The 18,132-nt window shown below is 38.9% G+C and overlaps 1 protein-coding gene across 4 annotated transcripts in view; it reads left to right on the top strand.

The window, feature by feature from the left end:
- The window catches only part of EPHA6 (EPH receptor A6), a 451,959-nt gene that overhangs the window by 381,204 nt on the left and 52,623 nt on the right, over nt 1-18,132 (top strand). For all 4 annotated transcript variants that reach the window (XM_051779391.1, XM_051779390.1, XM_051779389.1 and 1 more), the window contains 2 exons: nt 847-908; nt 12,176-12,385. In XM_051779391.1, the coding sequence (XP_051635351.1) occupies nt 847-908; nt 12,176-12,385 (272 nt within the window). The remainder of the gene's footprint in view (nt 1-846; nt 909-12,175; nt 12,386-18,132) is intronic.

Raw genomic sequence — 18,132 nt, 5'->3', positions numbered from 1 at the left:
TTTGGAGGGGGAAATATTTTGTGAGAGAATGTAGGAGAATTATTAGTTGCATTTAAAATCCAAGTTGTTGGATACAAATAAGTTGAAGGATATGAACCTAAGGAGCATAAAAGCTGTAATGAGATCCTCTGGACCTCTTGAGAACCTTACAGAAGATTTTCTGGAAAGCTTGGAGTGCCAAAGGATTACCCACAGGAAAGCAGGGGCACTGTTTTGAAGCTCAGTAGCTCCATTTGTTATTCCCTTGAAATGTAAATTTTCATTCATAAATGTTCACAGGAAAACTGGGCTAGTTGAGCAAAATCTTGATTTGAGTAACATTCTGTATATTTTGTGTATTTACAAACAGATGAATTCAGAGTTTTGCTGGGTTATACACACCCAATACACACACCCAATCTAGGAGAGATTCTTTTGTGACATCCCCTTCTATCTGTCATCTTTGTCTTAAGTCAGTGAGATATTTTAATTTGAGAGGAAAATTATGACACTGAGTTTGTAATCACTTCGACATGGGTTATGTATATCTGGGTTTTGCCTTAAATATATTCCAAAAATATTTGTTATTTGGAGGGAGCAGGCTGTTCTTTGATCCTTTTTAAGGGAGAATACACTGGAGTGAATGATGAACATTCAGCTAATCCAGCACCAAAAAAAAACCCCAAAAAGATAGGAAATAATTCTTAGAGAGTAAGGGAATTGTGTTATTGTGTTTGTGGTATAAATGGGTATTTTGAAAATACATAACATATTTAACTACTGTGAATAATCTGCACATAAGAAATGGAATTATAAAAGCTCCATAATATGTTCATAATCTTAATGTGTTTCTTTGCTGTTTTGCAGGCAGACCAGTAATGATTGTAGTTGAATACATGGAGAATGGATCCCTTGACTCCTTTCTGCGGGTGAGGTGCCATTTTCTGATGACATTTGAATAAGACACCATTCTAGGTTAAGATTTAAATCATTTATCACAAATTAATTTCTACATAATGTTATTCATGGATTTTTAGTGAAGAATAGAAGCTTTCTCCCCAGGGTACATTTCTGAGGTACAGTGATATATTAGAGCATGGCTGGGAAAGAAGAAGATTTAAACTTAGGAATATAATTGATTTCTTCTACAAAAGTAGTTCCTGACTTTAGCAACATGTATTTCAAAAAGTGTTTTTGTGAAAGAAAAGATAAATTGAAGGATAAATGCCTGGTCTTATGGAGGTGGTTCATTTTTCTCAATCACCTTCAAAAATACTCTGTTATGATTTTTTTGGTTGGTGCAGTGTAGAATACACTCAGTAATTGATTTATAATTTTTCATGGTTACTTGCATTTAACAAATTGAATTAAAAAACAGTTCATGGGTTAAATGTCCTCGTATTAATTAGCCCCCAAAGGTCACTAATAAACATTAAAGAAGGGCTCCAGAAAATGTGAGTAATATGTTGGCACAATTATATTTAATTTTTCCTAGAAAAATAGAAGGAAAGGATGACCTCCCCTTTAAGCTAAACTTATCCTAAAGTGGTCTCTTTTTTTAACAGAACCCTTGGAAATGCTCCAGAGACCCACTGTCATAAGACCTTGTGGGAATAATTTTAAAGTCAAGTATTTCAAACTTGTCATAAAAAGTAAACACCAGCCCTCACTTGCCCGCTGCCCTGCCATTGCCATCCTGCAGAATGGTAAATTTGGGGTTGTGGGCAAGCTCAGGGCAGGGGATCAGGGGCCTGTGGGTCTGTGAACTTGTTTGAAAGGGTCTTCCAAAGGAGAGACCTTAAACAAGGAGCTGTGGAAACACCTGCGTGAAAATCTAAGTGGTGGTGATAGAAGGATGATTTGGGAGCAGGAAGAAGGAACTGGTAAGAGAAAAGAGTGAATAAGCAGGAGGGGAAAACAGCCAACATTTTATGAAGACACACCAGAGAGAGGAAGTCATACAGAAAGTACTTGTTGACAACTGGTTGAGAAAAGGGGTAGCAACAAGAGAAGAGCATCTGGAACAGAGGACACCACCCTAAAAGTACATCAGAGCCATTATTTCTAGACTCTGGTTCTCCCTTCCTTTTTGTTTTGATTATTGCATAGCGTTTTTTCTCTTACATTTCTTGTCCTCTTCACTGGCTCTCCCAAACAGTTTTTTATTTTTCATTATCAAGACACACAACAGATATCTGTTATGATGTCAGAGACATGCCAGCACCACAGTTTTTGGTGACAATTTGCTGATTTCTCAAAATCAAGTTATTTTTATGGAGTATTTGATCTCATCCATGTCTTACAAAAGGGGTAGTCTTTAAAAATCAGCCCCCTTGCCATTCTAGCTCATCTCTCTATCCATCTGCAGCAGACAGACTGCCACTGATTTGAGTACCTGCAGCTTCCATGGTCTCTAATTTTTCAGCAGTGCCCCAGAAAGACTTGTCTGGGCCTGAAATATTGCCCCGTGCATTTGTGTGTGTGTGTGCGTGCAGAATTTCACAAGGTGAATTAAACCAAGTACTGAAATAATTCATGAAGGAGAATTACCTTTCTCTGAACTGCTCTGGTGTGATATCTATATCCCAGTTTTTCTTCACATGCATCCATTTATCAGAATAGTTACCACTTACTAGGATACTTTAATAGAAACTGAGATCAGCAAAATGATGATGTTATTGTGAAGCTATATTTCTCACGTCGCATGGGATATACTTGGAAGCAAATCTGCTGGGGGGAAATGTGAGCTAATAATTTCTGCAGCTGTTTTCCATGTATATTATTTTACAGTTTCAATTCACAATTCAGATACGGGTTATTCTTCTAAAATACTTTTAAAATGTACTTTAGATAGTATTCAACATCCCAAAGCACTGTAGATATGTCAGCATTTCTGTTAGTAATTAGCAGAGCAAATGGCTGCAAAGTAACCTATTTAAAAAGAAATCCAGCTGCTTCATTAATAATAGTTGTGTCCTGCAGATATAAGTACACAGTTTTAAAAGCTTTTGTGAAGATACAAAGAAACAGAAAGCCTTTATCTTTAGCAATCCTAATGAAAAGCATTCAGTGAATATAACAAATGTTGTGAGATTTGGAAGGGCTTATCAGATAGTCTATCTTTCTTATTATTTAAAGGATCACTTGTAACAGTGCAGTGTTTTTACACAGAGGGTGAAAAACAATCCATTTCTTACCAGAAGAAATATTTCCCCACATACCACAACCTGCAAAAATTCACTGGCACATCCCTCTGCCTTCCTCCAAAAGCCTGCAAAAATGGATCAGTCTTACAAATTCAGAGTGAGATTCTGCAATGAACCATGTGAGGATGTTCCACAAGAACTCCATTTGCCATCCCCCTCCTCACAGCCTTGGTGGGATATTTGCTTTCATGACAGTCCAGGTTGCACCATGAATCACAAGCTTCAAGTAAAACCTCCCTCCCCACCTTGATCCCTAACTGCTAAAACTTTAATAGCTTTTAATTCCCTGTTTTACAGATAGCAGTGCCTACTTTCTGCTATTAGTATGAATTTAACAGCAAGCTCAGCTAAATTATGTCTTCCCCGCCTCACAAAATATCTGTAGGCTGGCTGCTAACTTTCAGCTTTTGGGTGAAAAAAAATTGGCATGGATTTGCAATATGAAGATGCTTCAGATATATTCTTAGTGGAAAGGCATCAGTTACTTAGAACCAATTCTGTAAGATGATGGCAATTAATTACAGTGATTGTGCATCATCAGACATCCTAAATTGCTGAAGACACTTGACACCGAATTTTCCTCAGAAATACTGCCTTATTTTTACAATTATATAAAACTCATTTCCAAAAGAGGAAACTCAGTTATCTTTTCCTTTTTTTTTCTCCTAAAAATATAAGATTGAGGCTTGTGAGTTAATCATCCCACAAAAGTACACCTGAAATTTTCTATCAATAAAATGGTTCTTTGACCAGAAATAAGGTTCATGTGGGTTCATTTCTGGTAACACTCAGAGAGATTTCTCTGAAAAAGGATGTGGGCTTCCAGTTTAGTATTTCCTCAGGGGCTAGAACCTCACTCCTCTTTCAATATTACTCCAACAGCTGCCAGATAGAAGTAATCTGTGCTTGGAAAGAAAGTGGCTAATACTGGGAAATTGAGGAGATCCAGGTACAATTTCTTGTTACCAGTTTCACACACAGACTTTGGATGGGACACATTTTATTCACCTGCCTGTGTCATGGAGATTTTAGCAATCATTTACTCTGCAAGCACATGAGGAGAGTAATAAAGACAAGGAGGGTTGAAAGGGCAGCTATCTGTATTGATAGAAAGATGTGGTTAGTAATTAGGATAGGAGTAGTCAGATATGTTTGCTCAGGTTTGTTGATGCAGACTATAGAAGATACAACAAGAAAGACAACCAAGAGAGATGCATAATAACAAAAACTAACCAAACAAATAACAACCACACAGAAAATTAGACATTGAAAACAAACAAAGAAAAAAAACCCACCACAAAACCTTTATAGTGAGTATTTTGGCAGTTTGCCAGTGCTGTTTGTTGGAGTTGTCTGTCCTCTGAGCATGACCATGACGTGGTAAATCACACGGGGTTTGAACCACTGCTTGGTGATCTTGCAGTCTTCATACATGACACAAATGCAGCCTCTTTTTGTGGAGGAGAAATGGTGATGAGTGCTACGTTGGACTGAAACCTATGCAGCACTTCAGAGGGTGATCCAGTAATAGAACCCAGGTCCAAATCCCAGTTTCACTCCCTCTCTGTTTGTGCTGGAACCACAACATTTTCCTCAGCCTTGCTCTGTCAGATGATTGCAATAATTCCTACAAAAGCCCTTTCCCTAAGGTTTTTCTTTTCACCCTGACATATCATCCCCCACTTAGCCCACTCTCTAAATCTATGGCTCACAGATTTATAGAGTTTACTCTATTATGAGTTAAATATCATCTGCTGTTTTCACAGCTCTATTTAAAGGGCCATTCTTGGCTAAAATAATTGGATTTAGCCACTCATGGACAAGAACAGGGTGATTAGGAGGCCAGGTGGCTTGTGTGCCTGAGGAGGCTACTGCTTGTTGGGTTCAGTTGCCAAGAATGACACTTGGAGAGCTTTATGTTGCCTCTGGTCTGCACTCACCCTCCTTGTGCATCACCAAGTGTGGGCACAGATTTAAACCACAGAAAAGGAACACATCTAGAAAGTGCCTTTTGGGGATGTTTGTGGCTGGCTACATAGCATCACGTAAAATGGACAAAAAAACCCCTATCACCAGGGTACTGAACTTCTTTCAGTATTTTTCTGCAGCTGAAGACCACCAGAAACTGTCAGTGCTTTGTTGCTGCTCAGTGTCCAAGCTGCGCTGACGATAGTCGTGCAGTGAGGTGAGAACCAGGGCCACAGCAATATTAATCAGATGAGAACTCGTGGTATTGCAGCAGGTTCTGTGGCAGCCGGACATTAAAATAATCCATCAGGCCTATCCACTGCACTGTACTTGCTCACCTTCTTCATAAGGAAGGGAATTCACTCTCCAGGGATCAGTGTGGGAAAGAAAGCTCCTCAGGTTCTGCAGCATTTTCACTGAATAGACAGATGTTTAGGTTTGAAAGATGCTCCAATCTGGCCCAGTTTTGGGAATCTCAGAGCTGGAGGAGAAAGGTGTAATTTACCTGGTGTAATCACAGGGTTGTCCTGCCTTCTTCATTGTTACTATTTGCCACCGTAATGCTCCTTTTCCCGCCTGAAAACTTGTGACTGACACATTTCCATTCACTTCAGAGAACTAAAATACTTGTTAAAAAAAAGTTAGACTTATTTACAGGCGTGCATAGTAGGCGAAAATCATGTATTTTGTTCTTTCAAAGAGTTTATAAGAAATGTGCTTAGTTCCCTGAGAGCACTAACTGCAGCAGAGTGTACAGCAAATGAAAACCTGGGATCCAGCCCAAAATTTTAATTCCTCGAGGCAGGTCTAGCAGAGGCTAAGATAAGTGTTACTAGATGGAGAAAATATTATGATATATTGCTGTTTCTTGCAGTAATCATTATGAAGTTATTCTCAGAGTGGTTTTGCTATCAGGCTCACCCTTTTTTTCAACTACAGTTTAGCTGCTACAGCAGATATTTCCATTTAGCAAGTTTGGGGGAAAGGAAGAAAAGAGAAAAATTAAGACTTTTAGCAAGTTCCACAAAACGATGCTGTAAAGTGCATGTTGTATATCCATCTAAAATGGCCTCACTAGACAGAGTCAGCTTTGGGGAAAAGAAGCCAGATGGCTTTCCCTAACTTTAATGGTTCCTGTTATTATTTATCTGCATTCAGAGAGGCAGCAACATTAGAGCTCATAACTAATATTCCTTCTTCTGCCTTCACACTCAGCATTCGTGTGCACTTTTATTTATTGGAGGCTCATTCCTTCCTGGCAGGAAAAAGAGGGCACTTTGCTTTCAAAAGTGACTCTGTAAAGAAGAAAACCTGCACTGGAAACTGCTGATATAATTCTTTTTTTCCCTGAACCAAAATCAGATTGAACAATTAGAAAGTAAATTTGAAATAATGCATTACCTTAACAGTGACATTGTAAGCAACATGTGATCTAAGATTACCCTGAGAAGCTGTTGCTGATGCTACAGAGCCAATATTTGTTCTCAAGCAATGTTTTATCCTGCTAAAGGGAGGTAGAAAACAGTATTTCTGATACTGCTGTGAGAATTTAATTCATAAATACCTATTTTAAATATGTAGATATTTTTACTTAGGCATTAAATATTGTAGATATTCTTACTACCAAGCAACAAGAAGTTTATTAAAAACTGTTTTGTATTTGAAGGTAAAAATAATTTTATAGGTAATGTGAACTCTTTCAGTGTGATCCTTGTGAATTTGCCAAGAATACATAAGAAAGCAGAGGATCAGAACAGAGCCAGTGTCATTAATGTCTTTTAAAAGAAGGGAAAAGAGAAGCCAAGAAATTACAGGCCAGTCAGCTTAATGTCAGCTGCTGAAAGATTTTTGGAACAAATTATCAGAAAAGTATTTATAAGCACCTTAGAGATAACAGGGAGATAAGTATGAGCCAACATGGATTTGTCAAGAACTAATTCCGTCAAACAGTCTGGTTTCCTTTTGTAACAGGGTGCAGGCTTTGTGAGGGTGGGAGAGACAGCTGATCTCCTAAACCTTGACTTCAGTAAGGCTGGAAAACTCTCCCATGAGATCCTGATGAGAAGCTGGAGAAATATGGTCTTCATGAAACTTCTGCTGGTGGACACTGTATTGGCAACATTCTGTATGGAGGGAATGGAATTTGGATGGAAAGAAATATGGGGTGGAGCTGTTCTGCAGTCTGTGTTTTCCCATATTTTTATTACACTTCTAGATCCTGAGACTGCAACTAAACTTTGAAATTTTCAGGCAATACAAAGCTGAGTAGGAACTCAGGCAGACAATAGGATAGAGCTAGAATTTAAAACCACCACAACAATTTTAAGATATAATTTAGTAACTAATTAGCTTAAAACCTAACTAGAAATAAGTAAGGACAATGGCACAATACTCCACTGTGGCTGGAATAATCAGCTCTAGAGTAGAGAACAGAGAATAAGTGTTCAGACAGAAGTCTGCTGAAAGAAATTACTCTGGAATTTGCAGCAGGTCAGGGGCATTTGCACTGCTGTGACAAATGCAAATGGCACCCTGGAAACTAGAAAGAAGAGTATCCCCTGCAAGATCTGTGAAGTAAATTTTTCTCTCCCTTTACATTGGTGAGGGCTCAGAGTACTCTCTTGTTTGGACCTTAATTCTTCAGGAAATGTATGGAGGAGGTGAACAAAGAGTCCACAACAAAATCAAAAAGAATAGTTACCAAGAAGATGAGATGTGTGGACTGACCCAGTGTGAAGCCCAAAGGAAAGGGCAAGAGAGATATTTAGTCTTCATGGGCATATGAAAGAGTTGCAAAGAGGAATTGCAATCTGTGCCAGTCACAGCCCCTGCTCGAGGGAGGCATCTTATTCAAGATATGGTATAGGATAAGAACTAATGGCCCTGATAGTCTTTAAGTGCAGGTTAGAAAAGCATGTCAGGAATGACACAGAGTGAAGAGATGATTTATTCCCTGTTCAAAGTCCCTTCCACCTCTGTGACTCTGTGTCAGCTGTATTCCTGTGCACCAGTGTGGGCAGAGACACTTGATTATTCCAGGACATCCCCTCCTTGTTGCTGTAGCTGAGTGAGGAAAGCAGGACCCCAAGGCTACTACTGCTGTGCTGTCCAGAATAGAGGGCAGTTTTTGCATCTCATAATAAACCTTGGAAGGGGTTCATCGTGCAAATATTTTGAATAATATAAAGATTTCCCATATTTTTAATGGTTGAAGAGTCAATTAAGATCACTCATTAGCAAATAAAAAGAACTAGAGTAATTATATTTAATTGAATTAATAAAGCCTATTAATAATAATTAATTAAATCTGCATGGAACTCTGTTAACTGTTGACTAAAGAAGAAATTGTCAGTTGACCTCATTCCATGCCAATAATATAAACCTGACTGTGTTATACGTGATAGTATGAAACATGGGTTATACTGCCTAGCAATACCAAGTTGCAAGTTGAATTTTGGAAGATTTAAGCTGATAAAATCTTACCATTTTCTTTGCATGGTAGAACAGAAATGCATACAAAAACTACATCTTTCACATAGTGACCAGTAGGATCTGACACTGGTGAGTATAATCTAAGTTAGTCACAGACACATCATTTTCAATGCTATTCTCCATGTAAAATAAGATGTAAATAATCTGCAGTAAAATATTTAGACCTATAGCAAATCCTGCACATTTCTTAGAGCATAAGGGCATAAAAGTGCTCTGAATTATATGTCAAATAAAAAAGTGGACTTTAGAATAGATGGAAGTCTAGAAACAATACAGAAAAATCCAGTGACCAAGCCTTCAAAAGGTTACTGAAGAGTAAAATAGAAAAAAAAAACCTTCTCTAGAAGAAAATTTCCATGGGCTTGTAGAAAAGCACTGAACTAGTGCACGCTGGAGCTGGAAACTAGACAGTAAAAAGAAATGAGAGAAACTTTGGATATCATCCTTCCTCCCCTGCAGGAACTGACCAGCCCATTATATGTCAGTGCTCTTGAAAGGTCTGTAACAGGAGGAGAATATTTCACTTACATAAGGTTTTCAGAAGCCAACTGTAGCTGAATGAAAATGCTTTTTTTCAGGGCATTTGCACCGCTGCATAAATGCAGTGGCAACTACTCAGACATTGCATCTATACTCAGCTGTTGAGAAAAGTTTATTTAGTAAAGCCATTAAAGCCTGATTAAAATTTAATGGAATGATAGGATAAATGTGGTGAGTCCACTGACTTCTGAATGGCTGCCAGTATTGATTAACGCCCTTAAGAGCCCAGTGGGAATCCTATCAGAAGCATATTTCAAATCTAAGCTATGGGAATCAGAATAAAGCCCTGGGTAAAAACCACCCTATCGTTCAGATGAGTGTTTTATGTCCCTAAACAACAAGCAAATGAAACAAGATAATGGAAAGTTGCCAAAGGATTGCACCTGGGGATTTACACATGCTGAAGATACAGGGCCAGATTCATATCTGCAATAACTTTATCAAACTAGTTGAATTTTCCAAGGGTTAGGTATGGCCACAGTCTGTATCCAGATCAGATATTTGGATATATTGAAGGTTAACAGTTTATAGATTGTGCGGGAACACAATTGGCACAGAAACAGATGCAGAAGTGATTAAAAAGAGACTTGAGAGAGAAGACTGTTTTGCTGGTGGGAAAAAATGTAGTTGTTCCGACAGCAAGGCTGGTAGTGAAACAATATAAAACCAAGCATGAGGAAAACAGATGCAGCAGAGGATTTGGAGAAATATGCAGAGGGAGAAGGAGGACAGAATAAAATTGCAAGTCGTATGTTAGCAGGTCTGTCATTTCTTCAAAGGTGAAGATAATAAGTTTGAACTTTTTTTGTCAAGGTAGAAACCGAAAGAAATTTGAAAGGAGGGAGAGAATGGCAAAAGCATGAGATTGTTTTAAACTCAAGCATTACTGCTATACTGGTAAGGCAAATACTGAGAATTGGAAAGAGCAGAAAAAGGTTATGTTTTATGAAAAATTAATCAAGCATGGTCTAGGTTTGAAAGAGCAGAAATTAAAAAAGGAAGGAAGGAATGCTTGTGATGTGAGAGGACAAAAGGTTAAGAGAGGTGTTGCAGATGAATCCGAGGTTTGTTGAAAGAATGGAGCTGTTAAGGAAGATAAGCAGGAGGTGAAATCTAGAGGTTTGGGGGCTGGTTTTGTTTGGTGTTTTGTTGTGGAGGTGGGAGAGACCTGATTCATCATTTTGCAAAAGTCAGGTGCTGGCACTTTGTTCCAAATCCTAATTCTACAGTTAGATAAAAAAGAGTTATCCATACATGGTGTGAAGAGTATTAACTGTTGGCAGCCAGCTTCATAATTTTTAAATCAATTGAACATTTAGAAGTATTAAATGAAAAGCAAAACCCAAATCCTGTGTGGCCTCATTACATAAAGCATTGGATAAAGTCCATTTCCTTCCTTTATCGAAGAGGCTTAAAGTATTTAAGAATATTATCTTAATTGCTAGATGGAATGTTTTTATTTAAAATATCTGTCACTGGTATATTTTGGACTCTGAAATAACCCTTATTCTTGTGGTAGGGTCCTGTGATAATGAATGTCATAGGCTCATAAGAGGGGATGACCTTCTGTAAAATGTCTGGTTATCACAGTTGTGTCTTGAGGCTGTGAGGTCTTCTAGCTGACAAAATGTGTTGGTATTTTCCTTTTACCATTTTCTTTCTGGATTTCTTTTATTTATTCTTTAAATATTTATATCCTGATGAGCTGAATACAGGCCCCAAACCATTGAGTCATTATGGAAATGCTGAAATACTTTGCTGACCAGGGATAAAGTTAAGCATATCTATACAGTTCAGCCCGTTGCTTTGGTGAATCTAATTAATTTACTGAACTTACTGTAAGCCTCTCCCCTACAAAAAACCATCTTGCTTAAATGTACCAGCTAAGCAGTAGAAGTGTCCTGAATGCTGATCAGAACATTGCTACTTCTCTGTTGCCCAATGCTAAAGGTGCTGGAGGAGAAAATTAAAAGTTAACTTGCTTGCAGGAGAGAGTTGTTTGTTTTTGTTTGGCTGTTCCTCCTAACATAAAAGCCTGGCTCACTGAATAATCCATGAGAAGCTAAATGTCTGCCAGCTGAGGTCACAAAAATAATCCTGTAAGCAGTCTGCTGTAAATGGTAGACAGGGCAGACCTAAAAAAGGCAAAGAGCCCATAATCACATTTCTGTACATGTACTCACTTGGTTCCCACTGCTACATAATTCATGAGCTGTCTGACGTAGGACATAAAGAAATGTTAACTCTAATGCTGGAGGTGGGGAAACTGAGGCCCAGAAAGACTGACCAGCTGGACAAGTGTGGTTAATGACACAACTCTTATTTACATGTTCAACACCAATAGGAGTTAAGCAGCTTACTGCATTCATGGGGCTGTGCTTAAGGGCTTTCTTCCAGGAAGACTTCGGAAAAGCTTTGGAATAACCCCTGAATTTCAGCCCAAATCTCCTTTTTAATCTAGTATTCAGAGATTATATGCTGTTAGGTGCAGAACAAACATGAGATAAAGCTCCAGACTTTTTCTGGGCTGTTCTGGCATTTTTTTTTTTAAACAAAGAAACCTTCCCCAGAAAAAGCAAAAAAAGTGAGGTAGCAGCAGTACCTCAATGCAGACAATCAAGGCTGAGATAATAAAAAGAGGGTTCTTTGTTTCCTGAGGCCAGAGAGTAAAAGATGAAGAGAAGATTTTTGTGTGCTTTCTCATTCTTGTACTAAAAAACAGTGTTTGGGGAAGGTGTTCTTAGTAACCTATTATAAAAGATATAAAATTTTGTCAGCAGGAAGACTGTGGAATGTGTGAAAATATGGAAGAAAATGGGGATAAACTGCACAATGGGAGATGAGATGGCATGCACTGCAGACCAAGTCAAATACTTGACAAAACAAGCATGTTGGCTGGCTGGGTTACAAATGTGCTTTAAATAAGAGCTGTAGTTAACATTGCTAGAATGAAATGAACGTGTTCTTTGAACTTGCACCTTTCCTTGCAGAAGCACGATGGCCACTTCACAGTCATCCAGCTGGTCGGAATGCTGAGGGGGATTGCCTCTGGCATGAAGTACCTCTCAGACATGGGGTACGTGCACCGGGACCTGGCAGCACGGAACATCCTGGTCAACAGCAACCTCATGTGCAAAGTCTCCGATTTTGGTCTGTCACGAGTGCTGGAGGATGACCCTGAAGCTGCTTACACGACAAGTGTGAGTTGGCCTTATCTCATTTGAACAGCTGAGTGCCTCGTGCCCCTTTTATTCCAGTTTCAGGTTTGTTTATGCCACAGGAACAGCAGTTTGAGGTGGCTTGGCTCCGTTCCCAGTCATGTGATTCAATAAACACGTTGGCAGTGCTGAGGGGAATTTGTTTTGATTTTTGGCTCATAAACTTCGGCAAACATTTATTTTAAGCAAATGTGTAAGTATAAGAGGGGGACCTTTTTCCTTCTTCTTGGGTTTGGTTTTGTTGGCTGTGGAGGGTTTTTTCCCCCACATTGGTACCTCTTCTGTTAGTTTGTGTTCATTTACAAAGAGATGTTTCTAAAAGAGAGGGATGGAGGAGGAGACAGTCTCACCAGTTTCACTGTTGGAAGCTTGGTGTTAAGCCTTGCATTCATAAATGAAAATTTTCATTTTATTTCACTTCAGCTTACCTTCTAGCAAGACCTTTCTTGGATGGTTTGACTCTCAGTTCATTAATACTTAAATTCCTTGTGTGGTGCAATTAAATTGTTATAATGGAAAATGGGGTTTGGGTGGGATTTTTTTAGGGGAAAGTTTTTTCTGTTTGTGTCCACTGAAGTAAAAAATTCTTGAAGAAGCTTGTTCAGTTTTGACTTAGATAAAACCCCAAAATTGTACCTGCAGTATGAAGAAAGTAAGGAAAGGAGTGTGTTGGTTGTTGCCAGTAAAATGACAAGCTCTGATGCATCATTTTTTTGCCATATCAAAACGTTTAGTTACAATCCTGTTACAGTTATTATCACAACATTAACAATTTTGGCTAATTATAAGCTGATTTCAAGTAACTTTCATATCTATCACTGAAACTAAAACTATTTCGGAGTCAGAGTACTCTGAAATAGTACTCTCATTAGTACTCTCACAAAATGCACAGAATTTGTATGTTCCCATAGTAGGGCACAATGACAGAATTCTAATAAGAGATGATAAATGAGTATTAAATAATGTATTTCACCCTTTTTTTTCTATTTCACTTTAAAAAGTGATGTATGACCAAAATAAGGAACTCATCTAATTTAACTGTATTGGAATAAGTACTCTGGTGTATCTACTGAATTCAACATAGATATTGTAAGGGGATTATAGATCCTATATATTTATATATGCATAGTATATATTTATTTCTAGTTTAGGCCTAAGATAGAAGTGTTCTGATAATTTTACTGTAACTTCCACTTCTTAGAAGTTCTATACAGAGCTGCAAGCTGACTAGTCTTCACTCACAAACCTCTTTGCAAGGTTTTCTATCAGGATCCATATGCAAGCTGGGGGGTGGGGGGGGGAAAGCTCCTGGTTTTTACTTTACAGCACAGATTTCCTTCATTTATTTCTCAAAACCTCTTTTGCTTCACACTGCTGCTTAGTGTGAGGCTTGAAAGGAAAAATAAACATTACTGCAGCTTAACAAGTTATCACATGTTGGCTGAGCCTTGCTAATTGCCCGTGTGAGTGTGCTCAGCTGGCAGCAAGTGCCTCCAGTGACAGGCAAGGGAAGTTACACTGATCCTGGGCTAATCAGCCCAGCTGGTGGAAGGCCCTGGAAGTGGCCAAGCAGCCTCTCTCCCAGCTAGGTTCAGAAAAAATACCAAATGACAACGGGAGGCTTTCAGCTATTTTTTATCCTGTATTTTTCTGCTGGATACCAATACAGAACAATTAGTTTTTCAGATTAGTTAGAGCCTGCCTTGTTCATCATAGCTGGAGCTGCTTTTAATCAGGAAATGTTTTGTTGGGGAAAAAAAAAAAAGAAAAAGGAATATTTCATGGCAATGTATCTGTGTTGAAGGACTTCCTTGAAACACAGGGCAGGCTTTGATGAAGTGCTCACCCTGTGTCAGACATTTAAGGTGAATCTGTTTCGACCTTGAATTCCTCAAAGATAAACAAGCTTTGAAAATAAGGTGGGAAAATGCTCTGTGTCATTCTGATATGGATAAAAATCTTTGTAAATATGAAGAATTCAAAGCAATGCAGTCAGATATAATAGAAATTAACAGCATTTTAAATCACTCATTCCTTCAACTCCAGCTTCCCCTGCCCTCACAAGTGGGTCTTCACACCCAGACTGTTTCAGTCACTGTGGCTGAGTCTGCCCAATTCTATTCTGTCACCTCTGTTCCTTGGGAAATGTCCTCCCCTATTCCTCGGGGCAGACTGACTGCTGCATTCCCTGTTCCATGTTACACTCATCCTGGATGAGCTGGGCATAGCCAAGTTTGCTGTGGGATGCTCTCACCTCCCATATGCTCCATCCCCTGGCTCTTGCCCCCCTTGAGCAAGCCCAATAGATGTTCTCTGTAGGAATGTTCAGCAGGAAGTCAAACAGCAAAACTATGACCAAAATGGGGTGGGGACAGAAATATTTGTCACAGTGGCTGTGGAGGACTCAGTGAAGTCTTTCCCCTTTAAGCAGCCTTTCATGGTGACAGAATGGAATGAACCCCACACTGGCTGTCCTGTCCTCTTGCAGCTCTCACTGCCCATAGCTGTGCCATTGACCTTTCTGCTCATCATGAACATCTCCCCAGCAGCAGGCCCTGTGTATTGCTAGAGGGTTTTATAGCACCTCTTTAGTTCCACACTGTGCTTTTGCCATGTGAAGGTTAAACCCTCTGTGTTCTCTCAAAGATTCTGGTGCTTTTAGAATTCATCTTTCCTGTCCTCAGAGATTTTTATTGATAACAGCCCAGTACCTGTAGCTGCAAGAAATCCATGGAGTGGGTCTGCATATTGAATAGTGGTATTTTTAGGCTCACATCTCCCAGTACAGCACTGTCAGTGCTCAGAGGAAACTCCGATTATTTTTTATTCCCATTTCTGTCTTTGTCCTGCTGTCAGAAATTGAATGGTACAATTGGATGTTTTCTTTGGAAATAAACTACAAGACAGTCTAAGCCAAAAAATAGAATTTTGTATCTGTGATGCAGTGGTCAATATTTTGTCAATATTTGCATTTGCAGACATAAAAATGTAAATAGTTGCAAAAGGCAAACTGTGGCAAAACAGGAAAGGCCCTTGTACCTTGTGAATTTACCACACCTGAGCAGGCACTGCCTTGAAGTCAGAGATCTCAGAAAACAGCTGACTTCCATGAAGGCTCTTTCTTTTTTTTTTTGTCTTCCAGTCTCCTGAGACAAAGGATGTAAATATATTTTTGTAAAGAGTATTGTTTTGGTAAGAGTATTGATTTCTGTTTGCTATTAGGAATCACAACATTTACAGCAAGATACAATTTTACAACAGGAAGGAGGAAATAAGGGCTAGGAACATTTGACTGCAAATATTTATGTTTCAGATTGATTAGGAAAATATAAACTTTGGGGCAACTAAATAGTACATGGGGTTTTTTCTATAGAGACAAAGCTTTCATGTTTAGTAGTAGTTTCCAAGGTGACAGTTACTTATAAACAGACATTTCTAGTATATAAACAAGTATTTCTCAATACAGAGGATATCCAGGCTCTTGGATCCCTGCTTTTAGACACACTATGTTATATGTTGTAGTCAGGGTTTGCATGTATTTCAAAAAGAAACACATGCCTTCAGAGTACCTCTTTACATGTAGCAAAATATATATAATCAGAACCAAATCTGGGGCACTACTGTAAAAAGGACTAAAGTGGTATTTCTGTTAAAGGTAACACCTTAATAGTCTGCATTAAATCTGATTTTTAGTGAGTCAAAAAGCTGCTACAAAGTGAATTATATGAGACATAGAAGTATTCTAGATTTCTTTTGTCAGCTGTGTTTCTGAATTCAGCATTAATATATCAAATATTTGCTTATTTCCCTAATAGTAGTTAGAGAATTGATTCATTGTATTGCATTTCCTGAATCACTTCGTAAACTTTATGAGTGTGACTCTTCTCAAGCCATTTGGATGAAACATTCCATCCAGGAAAATTTCAGGCTTATTAGATTCATTAGAGGAGCAAAGAAGATTGATGCCAGTAATCTATATAAATACTATGAAGCAGCAAAATTTTGGGGGGGATCAGCATGAAGACTTTGTGATTTTTTACTTCATTACATAATTTCCACATTGCAAGACATTTTCAGTTTTCTCTTGCTTTTACACAAACGGGTTTGGAGAGAGAAGGTTTAATTTGCTAGAAAGTAAAACAAGATGCAAATGATTTTCCAGTTAATTTGGGATGTTAACCAATAGTTTCTGAACAACCCCAGTGCTGTGACAAACATAATTTCCCGACAGTTACTTTAAGATTCAAATTAATCATAGATCATCGAGTAAATTGGTTATTGGCAACCATTCAGAAAAGGAAGCTGTCTATACTGTAAAGCTCTGCATTAACCTGTGTGCTTGAAAACTAATTGGTGACATAAGGTTGAGCACAACTGTTGTCAGCTGGTTAACTCAGAGTGTAACATGACAGGAAGGGGCTGGTGCACAAGTCTGAGGAGGAGTGGAGGAGGGAGCTGGGAGTGTTTAGTCTGGAGAAAAAGAGGTTCAGGGGTGACCTTATTGCTCCCTACAACTGCCTGAAAGGAGGTTGTACCAGGTGGGATTTGGTCTCTTCTCCCAGGTAACAAGCAACAGGATGAGAGGAAACAACCTCAAGCTGTGCCAGGGGAAGTTTGGGTTGGATATTAGAAAAAATATCCTTCCAGGGCCACTACGTGAGATTGTAATATTGTCAGCCAGACTAGAGATGTAGCCCTCAATCAGATCTCAGAGGGGTTGTTGCATAAGTCAATTGGTGTCATTTTGCCTCATAAGGATTATTGTGCCCCTTTGCAGGAATCCAGCTGCTGGCAGGCACTCTCAATGTCCAGACACTGCCTGTCCCTGCTCTTAGCTGGGCTCCAGCCTGCTGAGTGCCATGGGATGCTTTTAACTGCAGTATAACAGCAGGAATGACTCTAGTGGGACACTGCTACTAACATAAAGTAAATACTTTAAAGAAGTTAGTATCTCAGAATGTGGGCAAGAAGTCAAGGAGCGAGTTAATAAGAGTTGTGTTAATGTGCTCAGCCTGCACCAGAGTGTGAGAGGTGCAGTAGTTAGTTTTAAAGTATATCAGGGGATTTGTGTCAAGTGGTGGTGAGAGAAACCCCCTTCCCATGACTTGCCAGCTTCAGCTGGATCCATTCCCTGCTTGGGGTTGCAGACCCTGCATGTGCCCTCTTCAAGCCTCTGTCATCTGTTGTGTTGACCTGGACAAACATAGAACATGCTCAGGTTGTGCTCAAGGACAAACAGCCAACTGGTAAAGGAGAAGCCAAAGGAAGGAGTGCCTTGGAAAAAAGACTTGTTGCCTTTGGGGCTCTAACAATGTGAGGTGTGATGGCTTTTAATAACTAATTGTATGTTTAAAAGGAACAGAAGTCCCAAACTTACTCGTTCAAGGTAGGGAAGGTGCTTGTTATTTATTTGAGCTGTTTATAGCAGACGCTGAAGAAGGAAATACGTGCCTTTGACAAAATTTAAATATTTTAATACATTCAGTGTCTTAAATATTCTCCTCTGCTTTTACCCAACTTTGATCCCAAGTTATTTAAGAGGTTTTCTGATTTAACCCTCCTTAAAATTAGTAATAGAAATGTTAAGAGGATATAACACAGATCACAGCAAAAGCAGACCCTTAGGAGGAAGGTCCAAGGACAGGAATGAGACATAAAGTTAAACTCTCTCTCCATATTTTCCCAGACTTTCTAGTTCTATGAGCACTCTCTTTCCCCAATGTAACAGT

This window comes from Manacus candei, unplaced genomic scaffold, assembly GCF_025592945.1.
Source record: "Manacus candei isolate 608988 ecotype Guabito, Panama unplaced genomic scaffold, ASM2559294v1 h1tg000014l, whole genome shotgun sequence".
Taxonomy (NCBI): domain Eukaryota; kingdom Metazoa; phylum Chordata; class Aves; order Passeriformes; family Pipridae; genus Manacus; species Manacus candei.
This window is presented reverse-complemented; position numbering and strand designations above follow the sequence as displayed.